The sequence below is a fragment of the Amborella trichopoda genome, chromosome 4 (genome assembly GCF_054954075.1).
Source record: "Amborella trichopoda isolate Santa Cruz 75 chromosome 4, AtrichopodaSantaCruz75HAP2 v2.0, whole genome shotgun sequence".
NCBI lineage: Eukaryota > Viridiplantae > Streptophyta > Magnoliopsida > Amborellales > Amborellaceae > Amborella > Amborella trichopoda.
In genome coordinates, this window is record NC_142339.1 from 50,383,850 (window position 1) to 50,406,277 (window position 22,428).

The following is a 22,428-nucleotide window of genomic DNA, read 5'->3' on the forward strand; positions in this document are numbered from 1 at the left end:
AGAACTGTGCATCGATATGTTTTTCTGACGATTACCTAATAAAGGTACACTTTATAGCGTTGAAATTAAGATTGTCATGATTGCCATCATTGTGCTTCACATAAATTATATACCGACCACATGTCATATCTGGTTTCTTCTTATAGAGAAGCTGATATGACACCTTAACTGTATCTCTCAATGGCATCCAATTGATCAAGTTACCTGCAGTGTATCTTGCCTTGGCCCAATAAATTTTAGGCCAGTCCTCACTATTCATTATTATACGAGCGATTTTCAAAATGTGAAGATTCGTCCATTATGCAATCCCATTTTATTCAGCTTTGATACAAATTCCCCTCCATTGTCTGTTCTGAAATACTAATTGTATGTTCTGAAATGCTTGATTCTTGAACTAAGCTCGTATTCTAAAAGTACTTTGAATTCTTTAAGTACCCAAACACTGCATATTTGTTTATAGAAATAAATCCATGTGCACTTTGAATAATCATCATTGAAAGTGGCAAAAAACCTCATGCACCTGTGAGATTCAATTAGACTTGCATCTCACAAATTATTATGGATTCTCCAATGGTTTTTTGCTGTAGTGGTGGATTGGATGAATAGATACTTTGTAGTCTATGCAAATGTACAAGCTTTATAAATGTAATTCCATAAAATTGGACCACATGCAACCCAATAATTAGTGTCGTAGCTTTTAGTTTTGGAAGATTACAATGTGTCATTCTCTTAGTAAATGGCAAATCCATGCTCATCGCATATAAGTGATCAGCTTTCTTTTTCACAGTCGACAATCTTCACATCTTCCTGTTACTTGCTTTCATGTTCTCTTTCACCAAAAATGCATGAAAGCCTTGATCTACCAATTCTATTACGGACATGAGACTTTTCTAAGTTCTAGAACATGCTGTACGTTAGAAATGTGCTTAAATTTTCATTAGGCACTCGAAATGTAATATGTCCTCTGTCTTGCACCTGGTGTTGTCTCATATCAAGACTCCTGACCTGTTAGATATTGGTGATGAGGATATTGCCTCTTGGCATTGTTTGGTATGAACATGTAGAATCCATGAAACACTGGTCTTTGCTCTCTTGAGCATTCATACAAAATGCTTTTTCAGCTTTTCTCCTCACAAACTTCTTTTTCATACTTCCATTTTCCCTTGGCTACAAACTTTCCTTAGTTGTGCTAGCAATCTTTGGCATGAAATCAACTTCCCCACCAGTAAAAAGGAATGTTTATTTGATCTACTGGCATTGAAACTAACTTTTCTAACTATTTTGAAATTATTATTGGGATTATTTAATACTTTGGATCCTTCCCGGATCACAATAGCTTCCTCTACAGCAAGACCTCCCACAAGAGTTGGTAAACAAGGCATCATTCCGGTCTTTGAATTTCTTGGAACCACAATTTATACCACAATTTTCTTATTTAAAAAAGTGCTTCTTCTTAAAATAATGGCCTTATAACATCTTCTGTGGGTGACATAGATCAACCCTCATGACATCAAACTCAGTCCTTAGATTTTCGAAGATGAGGACAATTCCTTGAATTTTATTGATAATAAGACAAAAGATTTCATGTAAAAGAGGATATATGAGAGTGATAAACCATGAGACTACTACATTTATTGATGTGGGATTATACGAGTTTATTTTTTTTCTTTTTTGTTTATTTTTTCATTGGGGGATATCTTTTTAATTTTATTTTTTCTCTTTTTTGTTTATTGCTTTCTTCTTAGCACGAGGGATAATGAAGGGAAACGGAAAAGGGAAATTTTTTATTTGTGTCATTCTCACGGGCAAATGGCACTTGAAATGTCCCCATTCTAATTTCACCCAACAAGGTTGATGTGATGTATTAAAATCAAGTTTCTCGAAAAGGATTGTCTACGAAGAGACCGTTGACCTTTTGCAAAGGGAGGTCACAATCGTTATGGTCCCTTAGATTTCAAAATGGGTGGTTGTAAAAGTGTCATTGATTAGACACAAAGTTCCAAAACAAAAATTTCAAACTTTGTGCCTCACCCAAGCCACTCAATTTCACATTTAATGAGTGGGAATAGTTGTGACCTCATTATACAAAAAGTAAAAGATCTCCTTCTAGACAATCCCTTCCCAAAATTGTGATTTCCATATAATCGATTGAGAAAATAAGGCACGAGAGAGACAAATAAGGAATGGATGAGAGACTTATATTAAGATCTCCTAGTACAAAAGCCAAGTCAGTGGGTATGGGTTATCCAATTAGCTTTGATTATCAGTTAGTGTTTAAAAAAATCGATGATTTGGATTGAAATTGGCCAATTTAGATCAGGAAGAGGTTGGGCCGATCTGGATCCCCTAAAATATCAGGAACTGGCCAGTTTCCCCTATTAACCAGCTAGAAAATAGGCCGTTTTTGGTAGGTGTAGCTTCCATGTTTCGAAATGAAAGCCTCATTTCACATTCTTCCATATTTGGTGGGAGATGATTTTTTGGCATTGCCGTCTCCCACAATCAAACACGCTAAGTTATTAGGACCCGAAAGTTCCAAACTGGTTTGACGAATAAATTTGAGGGCTTTGGAACTTGACATTTTGAATAATTAGAGCTATGAAATTTTATTTAAGAATTATTGATCTAGTATCTCACTTGCAGAAAAAAGCCCTCACCAATGCGTCAATGTTTCTATTTTGAAAAAAAAAACAACAAATCTTAAAAAGTGACGAGTGTAAAATTAAAAAGAGAGGAATTTTTTTTTTTTTTTGAAAGACAATCACAGATTTATTACTCATTCAAACGAGATTACATCATTAGAAATTAGAGGGAATCAAGGAAGACACCACCCTTGGCTAATGTATCGGCAAGAACATTAGACTCCCTGTACACATGCGAAAAAGTAACAGAAAAAGTCGAAGAAAAGTCTAAAATCTTCAAGCAAAAGGAGCGTAAGTCCCACGGAATTAACTGCTCTTTTGTACACTATTGGATGACATTCAGATAATCCCATTCAATCAAGCATGAGGAGCCCTTATTCCTCTCAACAAAGATCTCAATCTCATTCAGTAAAGCCCATAATTCTGCCATATTAGCCGTAGCTACTCCAATTGGACCCCACATAAGAGAGAATGATAGAACCAGCGGTATCTCAAAACACTCCACCAATACCAGCAGGGCTCGGATTACCAAAAGAGCTTCCATCAAAATTCAGCTTAATGCAGCCAATTAATTGGAGGGGCCACCCAGAGGCCTTTTGGTTTGCATCTATGAAGACCCAGAAGGAATAAATTAGGAAGGTTAACCATTACATCCACTTTAGATATACCCCTCCTTGTCTTAGAAACTGAGATACTTCACCAAATGGCCACTTTAATTAAGTGTAGTAAGTTATCAAAAGACCAAACAACCCCTTCAAAAGTCCTTCTATTTCTTTCCTTCCAAATTTCCCACAAGATAATACCCTTTGCAATCTTCCATATCTCACTTCCCACCTTAGGCAAGAACGGGTGAGAGAACTGGTGGATACAACTAAGAACATTCGGTGGTAGTGCAATAGAAATACCCACCAGATTCATTAGTCAATGCCAAATACTTGAGGAAAACAGACAATGGAGAAGGAGATGGTTAACTGATTCCCCATCCTATTTACATAATAAACATATGTTTGGCAAAAAATTTCCCCTTTTAATGAGATTGTCCACCGTTAAGATGTTCTCTTGGGCAGCTAACCAAATGAAGACCTGCACTTTATGTGGGTTTGGCCATTTCCAAACTTGGTTAATTGAGGGAGAAAACCATCTCCATTGGTCATGAAAGAATAAATTGTAGCACGACCCTGTCCAATAATTCCAACAACCTACACCATTGTATTAGAATAACATTATCCAGGCGTCTATAAATGAGGGGAATGTTCCATGATAATCTATTACCTCCCCTTTCAACTGCCTCTGAAATTATGATATTTGGGTTTGAAACCACTCTTTACAAATCAAGAAACACCACTTTCAAAGGATAGTCCCCAAACCACTTGTGCTGCCAAAGCATAATTTGTCTACCACTACCTGGGATCCATCTCAAATATCCCGAAATCATAGGCTTGCATCTAAAAATACTCCTCCAAATAAAAAAACCTTTACTTCCTCTACCACCTCCCAACCAAGTTCCATGCATTTCCAGTCCATACTTTGCTACCAACACTTGACACCAAAGATGATCTTTTAGATAAATACTTCTCCACCACCATTTACATAATAATGTCATATTGAAATTTCTTACATTCCTTATACCCAATCCTCTTTTCCTTTTGGGTGTACAGACTCTATCCCATCTAAGCAGATGATATTTTCTATTTTCACCATTTGACCCCCACAAAAAATCTCTCATCATTCGCTCAATCCTCTTAGCAACCATAACGGGAATTTCAATCACATACATCTGGTAAACTGAAAGATTGGCTAGGCATGATGTAAGCAGAGTAACCTTGCCCCCCAAATAAAGGTATTTATACCTTCAGAAGTCCAATTTCACCTGAATTCTTTTTATCACCCTATCCCAAACAGCAATGGGAAATTTGGAGTCTGAGAACGGTAACCCCAAGTAAGTAATAGGAAATTATTCAACTTTGCAACCCATGACTAGGGCCAGCTCTCAGACCTTTGACATTGGACAGTTGATTTCTACCAGCGATGACTTGTGGAAGTTAACTTTAATGCCTAAAACAACTTAAAAAATTTCCAAGAATCGTGCCACATTCCTTAGCTGATCTTTATCGGCATCAGAGAAAATAATGGTATCGTCTGCATATTGAAGATGCGAAACAACGATATTAGAGTTAGCAATTTGAAATCCATTAAAATTGCCGCAAGTTTCAACTCTAGCTAGCATAAGATTGAAACATTCCGCATAGATAGTGAATATGAACGGAGAAAGAGGGTCTCCTTGCCTAAGTCCTCTTGAAGCACTAAAAAACCAACATGGCTCCCCTTGAAAAGTACATAGAAATGTGCCGAAGAAAGACACCTAAAGATCCAGCTTCTCCACCTAGCCCCAAACCCTATCTTATCCAAAATTTCAAGAAGTACACCCCACTCAACACTGTCATATGCTTTTTTCAAATCTAGTTTAAGGAGTACACCCGACCTCTTACTTACAACACGTGAATGAATACATTCTTGAGCTACTAACGCACTATCGGTATTTTGACGATCCTGGATGAACTTAGATTTTGATTTATAAATCAGTGAGGTAAGAAACCTTTAAGATGCTCTGCTAATACTTTCGCAATAATTTTATAAGTACTCGAAAGTAGAATTATAGGTCGAATGTCAGTTAGCCCACAGATCATAGATTTTTTACGAATCATAGCCAGAAAAGTAGAACTAATTCCTTTAAAGAGATGACCTTTAATGAAAAATTATTTCTCCATCTGCAATAAATCATCTTTCAACAGCTCCCAGAATCTATGAAAAAATGCTAGGGCGTAGCCATTTGGTCCTGGTGCTTATCACGAGGTAGATTGAAGACCGCGGCTTCAAGCTCCTCAATGGTAATATCCTTTTCCAGAAAGGCAATTTGGTTGTTATCAAGAGTCTTAAAAGGGACACCATCAAAGTTACACTTTACAGATACTTCCTTCGAAAACGCATTCTTAAAATGCTGAATAACCCTACCTTCCATAGCCGTACAATTGTCTGGGTCAATTCTAGGAATAGAGAGGCCGGAGATATCATTTTGTCTTCGTCTGGCACTAGCAATTGCGTGGAAGAATTTTGTATTTAGAACAAATTCTTTCAGCCATTTATTCCTGGACCTTTGTTTCCAATAGATCTCCTCCATTCTCCTCACCTCTTCTAACTCTTTAACCTTTAGACTACGCTCCAACATCACCTATTCTGTCAAAACCCCACTTTCTTGGATATTTTGGTCAAACACTTCAATGTCAGCAACTAAACCATCACTCTTAGCTCTAAAATTCATGTGATTCTCTTTTCTCCATTCCAACAGTTTATGTTTCAAAATGAGCAATTTTTTGTGGATTTGGAAATCCATCGATCCTATGACCACCGTGTTAGCCCACGATCTCATGATGAGATCAATCACATCCTGAGACTCCAGCCAACTCAACTCCAATCTAAAAGGTTTGGGGCCACCTTCGAACTCCTCGTACTCAGGAGTATAGGCAGATGATCAGAGGACCGTCTCACCATAGATTTAACAGTAAGTAGAGGAAATTGATCTGCCCATTCCGCTGCAACAAAAAATCTGTCAAATTTGGACATAGCTAGATTCCCAACACTATTATTGGACCAAGTGAAACTTGATCCAACAATTGGCGGGCCTAGAAGAGAATTATCAACAATAAATCTATTAAAATATCTCATCACAGAATTAATTGGCTGACCTGCTAAACACTCATCATGCCACCTTATGAGATTAAAGTCGCCTCCAATGACAACCGGAATAGAAAATTCTCTAATAACAGATAACATCTCATCAATAAAAACACGCTTCAAGGAAAAGAGAGAAGGATCATACACACACATAAATCCCCAAGAAAAACACTGAGAAGGCCCCACAAAACCCAAAGAATAAAATTGTCTTTAACAACAAAAACAAAATTACTAAGCACCAAGGGGTCCCACAATATCCAAATCCCACCAGAATTACCAACTGCATCAATACCACAAAAACAGACCACCCTAGAGCTCCAAACTTCCCTATCCATAGAAAGAGAAGGACTAGGAAGCTTGGTCTCTTGCAAAGTCAAAATCAAAGGTTTATACTTCGAAACTAAAAATCTAACATCCCTTTTACGCCTGGCATCAATTAGGCCCCTAACATTCCAAGATAACAGATTCATTAAAACTAAGGAAGAAGAACCTGGTCCAGAAGGATCGACTCCTTCACGATCATCGAACATCTTCCCGGACTCCCATTCATCATCATCAGTGTCAGTCAAAGAAAAGGGTATCGAGGTCCCAACGTCAATCAGCTCAGGCTCGTGAATTGAGGTAGCAGTGTTCAAATAGCCTCCTTTAGGGACATCCCAAGCCTCCAACCTAGTCGAGGAGCGTACCCCCTGGTGAAGAGTTTTTTTCCCTTTTGGCTTGGTTGAGGTCTTCCCAGACGGGGTACAGGTAACCAACTCTTTCATAGGACTCTTTTCAGCATGATCAATAGAGTCCGAAGCCTTCAATTTCTCTTCAATCTTTCTACAATTACGAATCTCATTCAAAACCAGCCTCAGGGGAGCTTTCTCCATACCCATATCAATAAGAATTTTTTGAACCAAAGATGCATCATCCATTCGGTCTTCAGGTAGAATTGTCGAGGCTTCAAAAGGTGAGGGGAGAGCTAGCAAAGGTAATGGCTCGGGATTCATCACCAACGCTTGGTCAGGGGGCTGGAATGAAACATCGTCAAAACCACCATCGTTATCAACCACCGGAGAGTTCAGCGAAGCAAACATATCCGCAAATGTCCTCCGCTTCCAACATCAGATTGGGTTCATTAGGATCCACCACTATTATCGTCAAAGGGTCGATCAGCAGTGGGGTCAAAACTATTCCGACTCTTTTTGGATCTTCCATTTTAACGGGTGCATCCTAAAGTTGATGATAGCCGTCACAAGCACCATGCACCACGCACCACTCACGACCAAACTCTTTCCAGTGAAAAAAGAGGAGGACCAGAGCCGTAACTAGAGAAAGCTCCTTACTCTCTCTCTTCAGATATCAATGGCCCTTAGCCACCTATACAAGGGCTTAGTTTCCAAAGGTGTGCTGGTGGCAGGTTGCAGTTTCCCCAAGCAAGCACATCATAGATTTTGTGGGTAATAAGTCCCCTTGAAACTTTGATGGACCCTCGTTTAACTTCAATAGATGACCATATTGTGCCAATGAGGTATCGTCTAGTATCCATTCCTTAAGAGCATCATTTGGCTGCAAATCCGTGGTAATCGGGGATTCTATTGGAATGACCTCTTTCAAACTTTCTAAATCTCCTTGCTCAGAAGACTGAAATATTTGCAGATAATTTGAAATCCCTGCGAAGATTCTTGAAACCGCCCTACTGCCACTCAGCGTTTTGAAAATTTTGGAGTTATCTTTTTTTGAAATTCATTTCCCCTAGCAGTTACTAGCTTGTAGAGCTTCCGGCATCGGAATCTTATTTTCTGGCCACTACAGCACACCACTACCATGGCGTACTTTCGAGTGTCCACCATGAGGAAAATCTCCCACAACCAGGCTCCCACTGTCACATTGTACTTGAATGATAAGGAATCATTCCCAATATGGAGACAAATGTGCTCAGGATTACTGGAATTCTTTACAATAGAAACCTTGACACAATTCCTATTGCGTATAGGATTTAAAAAGGAATCCCAATCCATATCCAAATAACAGCCCACCATATTAGCAATCCTTTTAATAATTTCTAAGTTCCATCTAGACAGAGGAATACCAGAAAGGCAAATCCAAATATTCACTTTTTGTAAAAAGGATTTATGATCGCTAACCTTCCATGGATCTAAAAAACGCAAACTCCCACGAATACAACAAAAACGATGTTTGAGAGCTCTAACAACCTCCTCATGAGTTCTAAGTTTAAAAACAACCTTGTTAATAACTATCACCTTGACATCAGGACAATACAGGAGATTCCAACACCTTCTAGCCGAATCAACCAGACCAAAGAAACCAAATGGGAGGAGAGAAGAATCCAGTGACAAAATGTCCCGGATTAATGTTAAGCTTTTCCCATTTTGATTGACCAACATTCACCGATGGAAAAGCAGACACTCCATTAAGCTCCAGAAAAACACCATTGACAACCATCGTAGACTCTACCTTCTAAAGCCTTCTCTTTCTCTCATTATATCATCCATTAGTTGTTATGACAACCTCCTACAGCCCTATGAGTCTGGAAATGCTCATTAGTCAGCTCAACATTTTTTCGAACTAGAGGTCCCTAAAAAAAGAGGATATTCTTTAATGGTAGTCTATTGACCTTAAATTTACCTAAACCGAGGAAAGGAGGTAGATTGTGTTAGGTAAGCAACTAACATAAAACTGTCATATCATCAAAACTAGTATATCGCTAGCAAAGAAAAACCCTCATAAAAACTTCAATGTTTCTATTTTGAAAAGGGTGCAGTTGGCATACTGACGCTTCCGTAGGTGTAGAGGTACGACGCCCTTCAAATTTTATCATGGTATATAATTTTAATGTAAAATGTTATTAGGATTATCTCAAAATCTATTTTTATATCTAATTATAAAATTTTAAATTTAAAAAATGGTTAAAATCAAGTAGATCTATAAACATATGAAAATCTTGAAAATGGACGGTGTAGATAATATATTGTAAAATGCACTATTTCTGAGACTTAAAATCTTTTTAGTTTTCATAGTCATACATCTCGATGCTGAGATGATCAATCAAAGGGTTTTCAACATTAAAACTACTTTTTTCGATGGATTTTTGAGGGGCATCGGTAGTTCTATATTATAAGGTAGCATTCTTATATAAACTTTTTCCTTTTGAAAAATAAAAAATCTCAAAAAATTACATGTGTAATTTTTTTAAAAGGGAATATTCTTTAATGATAGCCACTTGAAACTTTTCCCAACCCATCCCAAGCCTGGGTAAATGAGGTAGATTGCGTTAGGTAGGCAACCGTAAAACTTTGCCGCATCTTATCATGAATTGTAAACCTATGCTTTTGTTTTTTATTAAGAGTCTGGCCCTTGATAGAGGAGAATAGAGGAACCTAATTTTTGTAGCAATCCCAAATAATTGGGATAAGGTTTGTTTAAAAATATCTCCTCATTTTGTAGAAATAATGCGCACCTCTAGAATTTGCTTAAGGATATCATTATGGTATCAAAAACCTTATGATGGCTTGAAATTTATTTTAATGTCTAGTTATAAAATTCAATATTTAAAACATGGTGCAGATCTAGCGTATCAATAAATACTTGAAAATCTTGAATACAAACAATGCAAATAACTTGTTACAAGATGCATTATTTTTTGGACTTGAAGTTCTTTTTTTTTTCTTCATATCCATAGGTCTCGAGGTCAAGATGATCAATTTGAGGGTTATTCAACACCGAAACATTCTATTATGCAGGATTTTTTAAGTGCACCTTAGTATAAGGTTGCAACCTTATATAAATTTATGAAAAGTTCCCTTAAATATATACAAATAATAGCTTAAAATGTGAATTGCATTGAAAAAAATTCTCGAACATCATGTAGTCAGCGGGCTCAACAAGTCAAACAAATAATTAGACCGATTACACTACGCTATTGTTGAACTAAGCTGGCCAAATCACCGATAAACAATCCCATTGGCCATTCCACGGCTCAAGGGTGGTGCGATGAGAATGAGAATGCGAAGCTCATGCATGTCATTTAACATAAATGCTTTTTTGCATCACAATACTCTATACTTAGTAAGTCGGGGAATAATATATCGGCCGACTAAAATATTGGTAATATATTGGTTTTATTTAAAAAACCAGGGGAAAAAAACAGATAAAAAATACGGATCACCAAAAAATATGTTAAGTTATAGATTCGTAAATAATTCGGATTTTGTTCAAAAAATGTATTGAAAAAATCGGATATGTAAAATGACACAATATAAGATTATGATTTGCAATTATTGTATAGACATATTAAAACCATTAAACAATAATTTTTTAGCCCTAGTGTCATTAGAGTAACACTTGACAATTTTTTGTTGAAACTTTCAATAAATCTAAAAGGTCAGTGATCTAATGCAACGGTCGTATCATAGTATAATGCAATGGGCTAAAAACAATGATTGCTTTGTTACCACAACACAGAACATATCGTGGATTTATTGGGAGCATAAAATAAAACAAGCAACTACTAAACACAAGAAATAATTTGCAAATAACAAGAATTGTGAACCAAGGTATAGGATTACCTTTCAAAAAAAACAAAAAAAACCCCAATATAGGATTAAAATTAATTAAAAGAAAACGCATAGACCCAAATATGTAAAATAGCGGTCCATCCAAAATGCAATGTTGTATACACCAATGAAATAAAAAATGAAATTAATCAAAATTTTCCTTGTATAAATAATATAACAAAATGCTTAAGCAAATTCGAATATCGCACTAAATTCTTAGCTACCTAAATCTTTAGTATTATTGAATATATTTCTTTCTCTTTATAAATTTTCTATGGGGTTTATAGAAGAACAAAACTAATTTTCATTGGGTTATTCTTCCTCTAATTCTACCTAATTATTTTGAGATATACAATTGTTTTGATTACTTTTGTTAGGGAATATATTGCTTGTAATTTTTGTATATTTGTTTTAAGAGAACTCATTGTTGGATTTTTTGATAAAATTTATTTTTGAATAAATATTTTTAATTTATGCCCACTATTAATGTACTTATCTTAAAATCAAATTTCAATAATAAGATATTAATGAAAAAATAAAGTTATATGGAAGAATTTTTTTGAAAAAAAGATAAAATATGGATTTATATCGGTTCTATTAAAAAAAACGTGATGTTTTGAAGAACTTTTAAAAAAACTCATAGTTCTAAACGGATTTAAAAAAATCCGAGACTTTTTGAAAGAATTATGTTTTAAATGGAAAATTGCTAATTATGTAATACCCTCAAGCCTACGCTTATATGACAAAGGCCATTTATGTAATTTTCCATTTTGGAGGGAAAATTAAAACGCGGTGTCTTTCTCACTCTTCTTTTCTACCGCTGAGTTTTGCTTCATTTGATGAGAGAGAAACTGTTTATACTTCTTCTCTCCTCCCCACATTTTCTTTCACATTTTGCAGGTGACTTTTGCTCCCTGAAATGGCACCGAAGCAGGACAGCACTGAAGGTATCATCATCATTCTTTAGCACCGCCTTTCAATTTCACTGTTTTTGCCATTTTTGCCCCCTATATTCAGCTGCTGCTCTGAATCTGCGCGCAGAGAGAGAGAGAGAGAGAGAGGAGGAGTCTATTTCGATTTCTATTTCTTTGCATGATTGATTGATCGACTTAGCTTTTATTTTTCTGTTGTTTTTGAGCAGGAGTGGTGTTGAACTTTGTTAATGAGGTAAGACCATCAAATCCTCTTTTTTTGAGTTATCACTAAGAAGATTTCATCATGTGGTGATTCCCTGTTTGTGCAAATCCTTGAATCATTGTTCTTCTAATTCATTGATCTTAAGTTTTGAAAACACGCATTTTAATTCCTTAGATTTCGGAAAAAAAAGTGGTGGAATTCTTTCTCCAAAATTATTAAAAAGAGATAAAGACAGCGTTATTGAAAGATATCTTAAATTTGATATGCACTTTTTCAGAAAAGCTTCTATTTGATCTATATCATACAACCTTCATGATTCTCTTTTCTTCATGATAAATTTCTTGTAACATAGATATGTAAAATTATATCTCCGCAATTTATTCTTTTTCTTTGTTTGATTAGTATCTAATTGGATAAATCACTGCTCTGGATTAAATGTTGATTGATAGCAGCTGGTTTCTTGGAGGTTACTTTAGAAATACTAAGAATTGCTCTGAAATAATCAAATTGTCATAATTTGTGTTTCTCTGTATTTGATTTCTTTAATTGTCTGTTCAGTTCTGTCAAATAAGCAGACTATGTTTGGTGAAAAAAAATATTGTATTCTCATGGAACATGCCGATGCTCATGATGTAAATTTACGATGTACTATACCTGATAAGAATTTGTGATTTACAATTATATGTTAAAAGCAATATGATGTAGCTGGTCTATTCTAAACTTTGATTCATACTGTGATCTAAATTTTTTTACAAGAATAAATGTTGTGATATCGAAAGTATCGAATGTTTATACGATTTCGTGCCCTTTTATAATATGATGGAAGCAACACAGATACTCTTAATTTCCTTAAGAATTCGTTATAATGCCCAAAAAGTTGGGGAGCATCTTTCCTCTGCTTGAAGTTCACCCAAACTTCTGTTGGACAGAGGGATGACCCTTCCCAACCATCTGCTGTTAACAACAGATGGGAGACCTGTTTATGTCCAAACATAATAATAATATACACAGGTAGTTATATTGTACTTATCCTTTTAATTAACGACTACAGACATATATACCACCAAATCAATTGGGATTCTGAATGGACATTCACCATTCTGTATCAATATTGAACAATGGACACCTCTACTTATAAAGAACATAAGAAATTGATATATAGCGAGGGCATGAACCACATAATGAATGAACAGTTGCCAGACTATTTGTTTTTGAGGCTTTAGTTAATACCACATAGTTTATCTATCTAGAGTATAATTTAATTGTGTAACCTATTTGGGAAGATAAGTGTTTTAGCAATCACTTATAGATTCTTGAAATGCATTGCTTGGATCTATGATCTCTTCAATTCTGTGAGTGACTTTTGTCATCCTGATTTCATAATTCTATTTGGTTCTTGGTTGCTGTTTCTGACCTTTCTATATTTCATTAGTTCAATTCATTTTAAATCCTTATGCCATTAGCCTTTAGGAGTGACTATTTGGGTTAGGTGAGTTATTAATCCTTTTGTTTTTTCTCCTCAGCAAAATAGGCCACTAAATTCTCAGAATGTTGCGGATGCTTTGCAAAAGTTTGGACTAAAAAAGACGGCTATTCAGAAAGCGCTGGACGCGCTTTGTGACAGTGGCCAAATTTCATTCAAAGAATATGGTAAACAGAAGATTTACCTTGCTAGGCAAGATCAATTCAAAATTCCCAATAGTGAGGAGGTCGATCAGATGAAGAAGAAAAATGCCAGACTGCAAAAGGATTTGGAAGATCAAAAGAGAGCAATGAGTGAGATTGAAGCAGGTATCCTCTCTTTGATCCTCTGCAATCTCTTAAATAACTTATTTACGGCATCGGGAAACACTTAGAAATCTATGGGAGAAGACAGAACAATCATAAGCTGGTGCATATTTTTCTAATTTATGTTTTAAAGGTTGTGTTTTTTTACGTCCTCTTTCCTGAAAGAATAAATGTAGAGATATTCAGGAGCAATAATTTATGCTATAAGGAAAAATACTTGATAAATGAATGTTCTAACTTGTGAGGTGATTTGCTCATTTTTAGAAGATTGCAGTGTCCTAAGACTTTAAGAACGCAAAAATAAGATATTCCGGGTGCTCTGGTCATTTTGAGGATGGGGACCGTGAGTGGTATCAAATCGAGATGAGGGACCAGGAAAGGCTAAAATATGCTACAATTGGAAGCACCATCCGTAAAATTAATATCTTAGGGATTTGGAGCCCCAAATATTAAGGATCGAGATCCCAAGTGTTTGGGGATCTTGATCTCGGCTTTTCGCGCTCTTTATCCTAATCTTTTGGGGATCTTGCTCCCAACCTAAAGGTATTGATCTATTTATTTATAGCGAGTAAGTAATGCAGCTTTATTAAAAGTATAGTCATATTGCTAGCTGGCTATAAATAAAAACAATCATTAGTTGCCTTGGTTTTTATAATTGGGATTGATATCTCAGGGAATAGGGATCCCTAATAGTGGGGATTGAGATTCCAATTTAAAAATCGAGTTCACTTAAAGATCCCTTTCCTAAAATGCCAGAGCAAGATCCCGTAGTGGGATATCCACCTATGTTGGGAGATCCCAATAACCGTAGCTAAACTTACTAATTATCTATTGTAAGAGGATGTTAGTAAACTACTTGGCTATAGAGATTACCTGAAATTTATGATGGAAATCTGCTAAATTGTCAACTTTTGCTGCTTATATACAAGTATGTTGCCCAAGGGATTTTGAATTGGAATGATGAAGATGAGGGGTTCTGTTTTTGTAGAAAGTAAAGCTCTACAGTCAACCTTAACCTTGGAGCAAATGTGTGCCAAAGAAGCCAAATTGAAAAATGAGGTGAGAATTTCTTGGAAATATCTGCCATTACTTGTAACTTGTTTGGTCTTTGCAGATAATGAAGCTAGTTCTGTGGGTAAATTATCTTTTGAATTCTATCAGGTAAACCAAATGGAGGTCAAGCTAGCTAAATTACGAGAAGGAACTTCCCTGGTAAAACCCGAGGACAGAAAAAAGGCAGAGGAAACTTACGTTGAGAAAATCAATCAGTGGAGAAGACGGAAGAGAATTTTCAAAGACTTGTGGGATGCAATAACTGAAAACATGCCAAGAGATACAAAAGAATTCAAGGTTGTCCTTGTAATCCATGGCCCAGTGTTTTTAGATTCGCTTTGCTTCGGCTGAAGAGGCCTAAGTCTTCAGATTTTAGGCCCAAGTGAAGCGAAGTTTGGTGCTGTGCTGTGGTCAGCTTCGGGCCAATTCGGCCTAAGCAAAAAAAATACCTATATAAAAATAAAATTTGTATTAAATTTTTTTAAAAAATTATTTTTTATTTTTTATATATTTTTATATATAAATATCTAATTTATTTCTATGAAATTAAAAAATATATATCCGAAGTCTTCCCCCGCATCGCGCATCGTTTTTCTCACCAAATCGAAGAAAACTCCGAAGCGAATCTGACAAGGCCATGGCTACACCTTTAGTTCCTTTGATGGTTTTCTCCTAAATTAAAATATTTAAGTTCTGATTCTTTTTACAGGAAGAGCTAGGACTTGAGTACGATGAAGATGTTGGAGTAAGTTTCCAGTCCTTGAGTGAGCTATTAACGCAGAGAAAGAAGCCCAGGAGAGGTTAGCGAATGGTCCCTTTTGCAAAATCTCCTTTAGCTTGGAGATTGGGTTTCCAATAGGACAGAGCAGCACATATCTCTGTTCTTACTTCTATTGGAGAACAGAAAATGGGGATAACAGGAAATCCACTATTGAAAAAACTTGTATTGATGGTTAGTATTCTCGATGCTTTGTGGCTTGGCTTTCCATATGCCAACTGCGTTGGTTGTATATAATGTGTTTCGTGGATTATTTGGAGATGGAAGGTAAAAAAATGGAGGTCTTTGTATACACGGTCAAGTGGTCTAGTTTCATTTTGTACGACTTTCTTTAAAAAAAATTTTGTTTGGTTTGGATGCCTCATCCTGAGCCATTTGAGAATGTTTATTTGCACTTCTTCCTAATGTATCACACAGTGTGGAATCAAGTAACACACTTGAAATTGTACTAGTTTTAGTAGTAATATGTGAGAAATTCAATTATATTAAAAAATGAAAATTCATGTATAATAGGACCATTATAGTCTATCATTTTTACTAAATAAGTGTTAATTCACTCTTCTTTTTTGAAATTATACACAGGTATATTAATTCAAACACACTTGGGGTCGATTCAGTTCTTGCATTTGGCAATATTAGTGCATAGAAATGCAGCTCTAAATATGTTATACCATCTTGACTCAAGAGTAGCCTCATATACTGCAATATGCTTTTGCAAAAATAATTTATTTCACAAGCAGGCCTGCTCATTTAGAGAATACATACTCACCTATACAATAACAGTGCTCAATCAACTACACATTCAAGCCTCAACTTTACAAGATCAATACTAGGAAAGGCCCCCATACGGGGCAAACAGGAAAACGACTGATAACTAATAATATGGGACACTACAACCTTGCATTAAGCTTTCTTCTTTTTTGCCTCAATATATTTATACTATTGCTTAGTCCCCGGCCTAGTTCTAACAGAAACAAAATTGGAGCCACGCCTGAGTGTTCTTTTAGGAAGATCAGAAGCTGTCTCCTTCTCTAGGCTTGATCCCTGCCCCTGAAGTTTGCTCGAAGAACTCGCACCCACATTTTCCAGTTGAGATGTGTCATTTGTTCCATATAGTTTAGGCTCCTTTTTTAACTCAATGTGAACCTTTTGATTCAGTTCCTTGGGAGGTGAATATGACGAAGCCTGTGATCTTTTTGGGCTTCGCTTCTTGTGAGAAGACTGAACCTTAACTCCTGCTGTCTCGGCATCTCGAATTGTCTCAACATCAGTACCTCTCCCTCTTGGTAACCAATTATCGGGTTCTTTAGACAAGCTCAACACAGGACCTGGATTTCTATAAAAACCCACTTCACTGTGCTTCAAGTTTGATGAGTTGAAGCCTTCTCCACTCTTACTTTCATGATCACTTTCATCAAAGACGATGGCCTTTCCCAAAGGCTCGGTCTCATTAACTTTGGTCTCTTCCTCATTTCTCTCTACAATTCCGTCTGAATCTGAACTTGAAGAGGACAAAGATCTTCCTAATGGCGATTTCAAATTTTCTCCATGTACTCCATGTACTCCATGTAGTGATTCGCAGAATTCTAGTTTTACTTCATGATCTTTTCTCTCTTCAAGCATTTCATCATCTGATTCAGAACTATCAGTTTCTGTGGGGTGTATCTTTTCAAAGCTCCGTTTGATGCCCTGATTATCAATGTGCTCTGATATATTTTTGCCCAGATCATCTGGAAGTCCAGTCCTAGAGTGAAGTTCTTTGAGCCCAAGTCTAGATCTTGAGGATCCCTCACTTGGTTTCCCATCAAACTCCTTTCTACCTCTAGGACTGGGACTATCTGAATCTGAATCATTTTTTGCGAGTTGTACAGCTGCTCTTGCAGCTGCTGCTGCATAAGCAGCCGACTCAAAAGCTGCTTGAGCTGCAGAAGCCACATCTGAATATTTCCTCCCTGCTTCCATTGATTCCTCAAAGGAGTTATCGATTTCTGAATATTTGAGATCATCAAGATCTGCATCCACAGATGCTGCTTCATTCAAGTTCTCTCTCATGGGTCTTGTTCCTTTAGTCTGACTATGGTTATATCCCAATTCCTCCTGCATGTAGAAGTATTTACTCTAGGATTAGTAGAAGAGTGGAATGGGGCTGTTTTGAATAAATTTAAAGGAGGTTTTAGTTTGATTATCTGGTTTGCTACATACCATGGTGTTTTGACGAGGAACTTCTACTATATTCACATTGAGACCATTCTCCAAAGCTATCTCTTGCACCACTTTTATCCTGGCTTCCAAACTCGACAATTTCGTTGACATCTTTTGTATCATCTGCAAATCCAGAGACAGATGCTAAGAATTACAACAGTTCAACAAACACTAGAAGTGAGGAGAAAGCTAGAGAGGAGGAACTGATAAAGAACAATTCAGAAGAAATAAAAAAAGAGAAAGCAGGAGACCAGGAAAGAGTCATACCGCAGAGCGGAAAAAAAACAGAAACGAAAAAGGAAAAGAAAGACTAGAGGGCAGGAGCTGTAGGACTAATTCAAAACATGGAAAGAAAAGGCCCGAGGACATGAAAGAGGAGAGAGAGCGATTCAAACATAAGTATTGAATCAATGCAGAGAACAGGACATGAGATAGAAGAACTTCAACAAAACTAAAAAAGAGAAAGTGGGAGCTAAGAGAAGAGTAATTCAAAAAAAACTGAGAAATGTGGTAAAAAAAACAGGAAAGAGAAGAAAAACAGGTAGAAAAACTCAACCGCTACTTTTAACTTTAAACCTAATTTTCAACAAAACAAAGAGGAAGAACTGAGGAAAAGTAAGTACAGGACAGAGAATATGAGCTGAAGTGGAATTCTTCAAAACCAAAAGGCTAGTTCAAACTGAAATTGATATGAAACACAGAGCAATTTGAAAGTTGAACCAATAGAATAGGAAACATAGAAATAGAACGGAAGAATAGAAACTGGAAAGGCAATTCGTAAGCAGATGATAAAAAATTTAACAGAAGAAAAATCAACCAAGATAAAAAAAAAAAGAAAAAAGAAGAAGAGAATCATTTGTACCTTTGGGTTCACCCCACAACTGTTGCGTAGGTCCACTGCAGAGGCCACAAAATCTTTCCCATACCTCATAGCAAAAATTATGCGAACTTCATTTAATTCAGTCAGTTCCCCACACCTTGATGCTGCGAAAATCAAGCTCGAGATAGCTTCCTTCAGTTCATCAGGACATGACCTGATGCCGCAAAAACGATGAATAAAATCGTTAAGATTGAAAACTGCTGCTTTTAGAGAGAGAGAGAGAGAGAGAGAGAGAGAGAGAGTAAGAGAAGAGAGATACTCACTTTTCATTTTCGATCAGAATGACTCTTTCCGTCAAGAGATGGCAGTAGCTCTCTATCAGATCAAAAACATCCATCATATTCTGCTCCCTGATAACATGGTCGGCCTACAAATTACCAAACACAAAAAAAAAACAAAAAATCACAATGCTACGATTATACTTCAATATAAAACTCTCTGTTCAATGGAGGAATATAGGAGTTCTCTTACTCGAAGAAGAGCTCTTTCTAGGGGGCCGAGCTTGAGAAGCTCAGCGACATCGTTGCGGGAGTGGGTGCACCGGCTGTTTCGCTGGTTCTTAAGGAAGGCGAGGCGAGACACAGTGAGTTTGAGGAGGGTTTTGAACTTTGAAGTCTTGAAGTTCCTCCCCAACAGAGCGTTCAGCTTCCTTCCCATGTTTCCCTTTCTCTCTCTACCTCACACACTACCTCTGGTGGAGATGAACCTGCAATTGCAGCTCTCTCTCTCTCTCTCTCTCTCTATATATATATATATAAAAGAGCAGCAGTGGCCGCTTTCTCTGACGGTCGGTGAAATGCGAAGAAGCTTAAGTTGGAGGCGTTTTTGAGGGCACGATTCGTCTCGTGGGGTAGCCTTCAATTACGTGACGACCAAGCATACGTGGGCTCGAATTGTAGAGAGATAAAGAAACAAGAGTCAGATAGATAGAGAGAGAGAGAGAGAGTGCGGCCGGCCTTACGCGCTTCTTCCTCTCGTCTTTTCTTTCAAACGCTGCTCACCTCTTTACGTGTTCCTCTAATAAGCTGAACTTTCCAATTAAATTCCGGATATCGTTAATTGGACTAAAATGCCCCTAGTTTGTTTGTGTTTTCTTTTCAAATTGCCCTGTTGGAGTATTATTTTGAGGAAAAAATATTTTGATAATTAAAGTCTCACAACAAAACTAACTCAAAACTATAGCTTTTACATCGAAAAAACGTTCAGATCAATCGTCTCGGCTTTTATCATTATAGTTATTAACAAATATTTGGTTTTTAAATTGTAAAAATAATGTATACTATAACATAGACTATTCATTTCACCATAGAAATAATTATTCACGAATCTGTATTATCTTTTGAGCTTTCAATTTCACGATCAGTGTTGGAAATTGATTTTAAAGCTATTATAGATATTTTGGACGCTCAAAATGCTTTTTGGATGCGGATTATAAGTGAGGCTTTCCTTTGTTTTTATAAAGCTTCATACATAAACTTCATCCTTATTTCGATATCACTCTTCTTGTTTTTTCTGTTCCCAAATATAACATAATTCTTCAAAAATTTTGCTCAAACATAATTTTACACTCAATAATCTTTTCCTTTTTCTATTTCCTTCTTTTTGGCTAATTCTAATCCTATAACTTTTGGCGTTCCCAATTTCTACTGGCATGGCTAATTTGGGGTACAAACGAATGCCTCCTTCACATCAATAGATTTAGGGCATTTTGGGAACTTGGGAGAGGAATGCATGTGTTAGCATTTGCCAAAAAGCTAAGGGTCCTTCTGGTCATTAGTGTTGGGAAATCGAATTACTACAACGAGACGAGCCTATTTTTGATATTTTTCAACTTTTAGATGAGGGTGTTTTTGTCATTGACCGTTACCTTCCATTCCTTATCGCCTCTGGAAAGTTCCATAATTTATTTTCCAAATGAAACGCCATTGACGAGTAACTATTTTCAGGTCTGACGCTGGCTGACCGTAAGTCACACATGGTAATCGCGAATGCCCATTCCTATAAATAATCGTCTTCCCCATGTTCCAAAATTATTATTATCCAAATTAAATCATCACTAGAAAAGAAATTTTTGGAAAATGAAATAAAAAATGAAATATGATGGCTCTTTATATAGGTTTCATAATTTTCAGTTTTTAGGGGCATGAAATCCTCACTGATCTATTAAATAAAAGTAATAGTTTTTATTTTTTATTTTTTATTTTTTATTTATATCTGAGTGCCATTTAATCGTTGAGTTTTATATAATACAAATAAAGCGCACCTCCAAATTTTGAGGTGGTACAGTTCTAGTATTATAAATATTGCGAGGGCTTGCAAATCCATGTCTAATTCTAATTATAAAATTTTTAACTCTAAAAATAATATAGATTTAGTAGATATATAAATATTTGAAAATAGACCGTCCAGATAACTTATTGCAAGATACACTGTGTTTAAAATTTAAAATTATTATTATTATTTATATCCATATATCTCAAGATTGAGATGATTAATTGAAAGGTAACACTCTTCTCCATCAATTTGAGATATACCTTATTTCTATAATATAAAATGGGAAAGTATATAATGAGATCATTTACCTTTAGTACGAGGTGGTCACAATTGATCTTGACCAATGGATGTGAAATTGGATGCTTACATTTATTTTATTGATTAAGCTCAAAGTTCAAGAGAAATTTTCTCAAACTTTATGTCACACGTAAAAAATCAGATTTTACATTAGATGGTTATAATTAGAGATAAGTGGTCTCATTGTATGACATCCCACGTAAAATTGCAACTTTATGTAAACTTTTTCCTAAAGAAAAGTAATCATTAATAGGGCCAGGACCCTCCCATCGGGGTGCCACAAAAGCCGACAGCGATGGGAGCCACAAAGGCCTACAGCCATGGCATCCCCATGGTAGAGTAGGTGAGAAAACTAGGAGGTTCTGTGGGACAAAATTTATGTTATTTCATGAGCTCCAAAACTCCCAAATGCTGCTGCAGGTAACTTTTACTTCTTAAAGATCAATCTCTTTTATTATTAAAAAAGCTCGAGTGCTTAAAAACTATGATCAAGATCCAACCCAACACTGAATTACGAGTTCTCTTTTCGAGGGCCACACTGGCAGAGTCATGAGTTCTCTGTATGTGTGCACTTATACAAAGAGAGAGAGAGAGAGAGAGAGAGAGAGAGAGAGACCAAGTCTTGTTCCTTGTATTCTTTTGGTAGGGTGATATAGGTGAGGGTGATATGGGGGAGTATTCTTCATTACTTGAAAGGCAACCACAGGGTTGATGCAGATCAGAGAAATAAAAAACACTTGAAATCTTCATTGAAAAAAAAACCATCAAAAAGATGCCGGGGATTATTCTTCTTTCCTATACTAATCACTTTTTAAGATGCATAAAATATCTAGCCTTCTAGTTTCTCACTCCAGTCCGCAGGATAAACCTTTTGCTCTTGGAAAGGATATTCCCCGTTTCTATTTAAATAAGGAAGAAGTTTCTAGGCTTTATAAAAAACAAATTCAGAGAACACTTTCGGCAACATAAATCTTCATTATAGCTCTAAAAATAATTTTTAATACCGATAATATAATTTGAAACTCAAACAATGGTACAGATCTTACAGTTATGTGAATATTTAGTTTTAGGGGCGAAATAGACTGT

General features: G+C 36.2%; 2 protein-coding genes across 4 annotated transcripts in view; one reads left to right on the plus strand and one right to left on the minus strand.

Annotated features, from left to right (window-relative positions):
- AHP2 (Tat-binding protein 1(Tbp-1)-interacting protein (TBPIP)) overlaps positions 1-16,051 on the plus strand; it is a 32,734-nt gene extending 16,683 nt beyond the window's left edge. For all 3 annotated transcript variants that reach the window (XM_088865525.1, XM_088865524.1, XM_088865526.1), the window contains 6 exons: positions 11,834-11,880; positions 12,075-12,100; positions 13,594-13,861; positions 14,847-14,917; positions 15,020-15,208; positions 15,621-16,051. In XM_088865525.1, coding sequence (XP_088721651.1) covers positions 11,853-11,880; positions 12,075-12,100; positions 13,594-13,861; positions 14,847-14,917; positions 15,020-15,208; positions 15,621-15,716 — 678 coding nt within the window. In that variant the 5' untranslated portion in view covers positions 11,834-11,852 and the 3' untranslated portion in view covers positions 15,717-16,051. The remainder of the gene's footprint in view (positions 1-11,833; positions 11,881-12,074; positions 12,101-13,593; positions 13,862-14,846; positions 14,918-15,019; positions 15,209-15,620) is intronic.
- Positions 16,052-16,399: 348 nt separating this feature from the next.
- Positions 16,400-19,780, minus strand: LOC18429063 (Regulator of Vps4 activity in the MVB pathway protein). The gene is made up of 5 exons (XM_006838356.4): positions 19,243-19,780; positions 19,035-19,138; positions 18,754-18,925; positions 17,892-18,014; positions 16,400-17,786 (listed from the first exon to the last, which is right to left on the minus strand). Exons 1-5 carry the CDS (start codon positions 19,426-19,428, stop codon positions 16,629-16,631), a joined length of 1,743 nt encoding a protein of 580 aa, XP_006838419.1. The 5' UTR covers positions 19,429-19,780; the 3' UTR covers positions 16,400-16,628.
- Between the last annotated feature and the right edge of the window lie 2,648 nt (positions 19,781-22,428).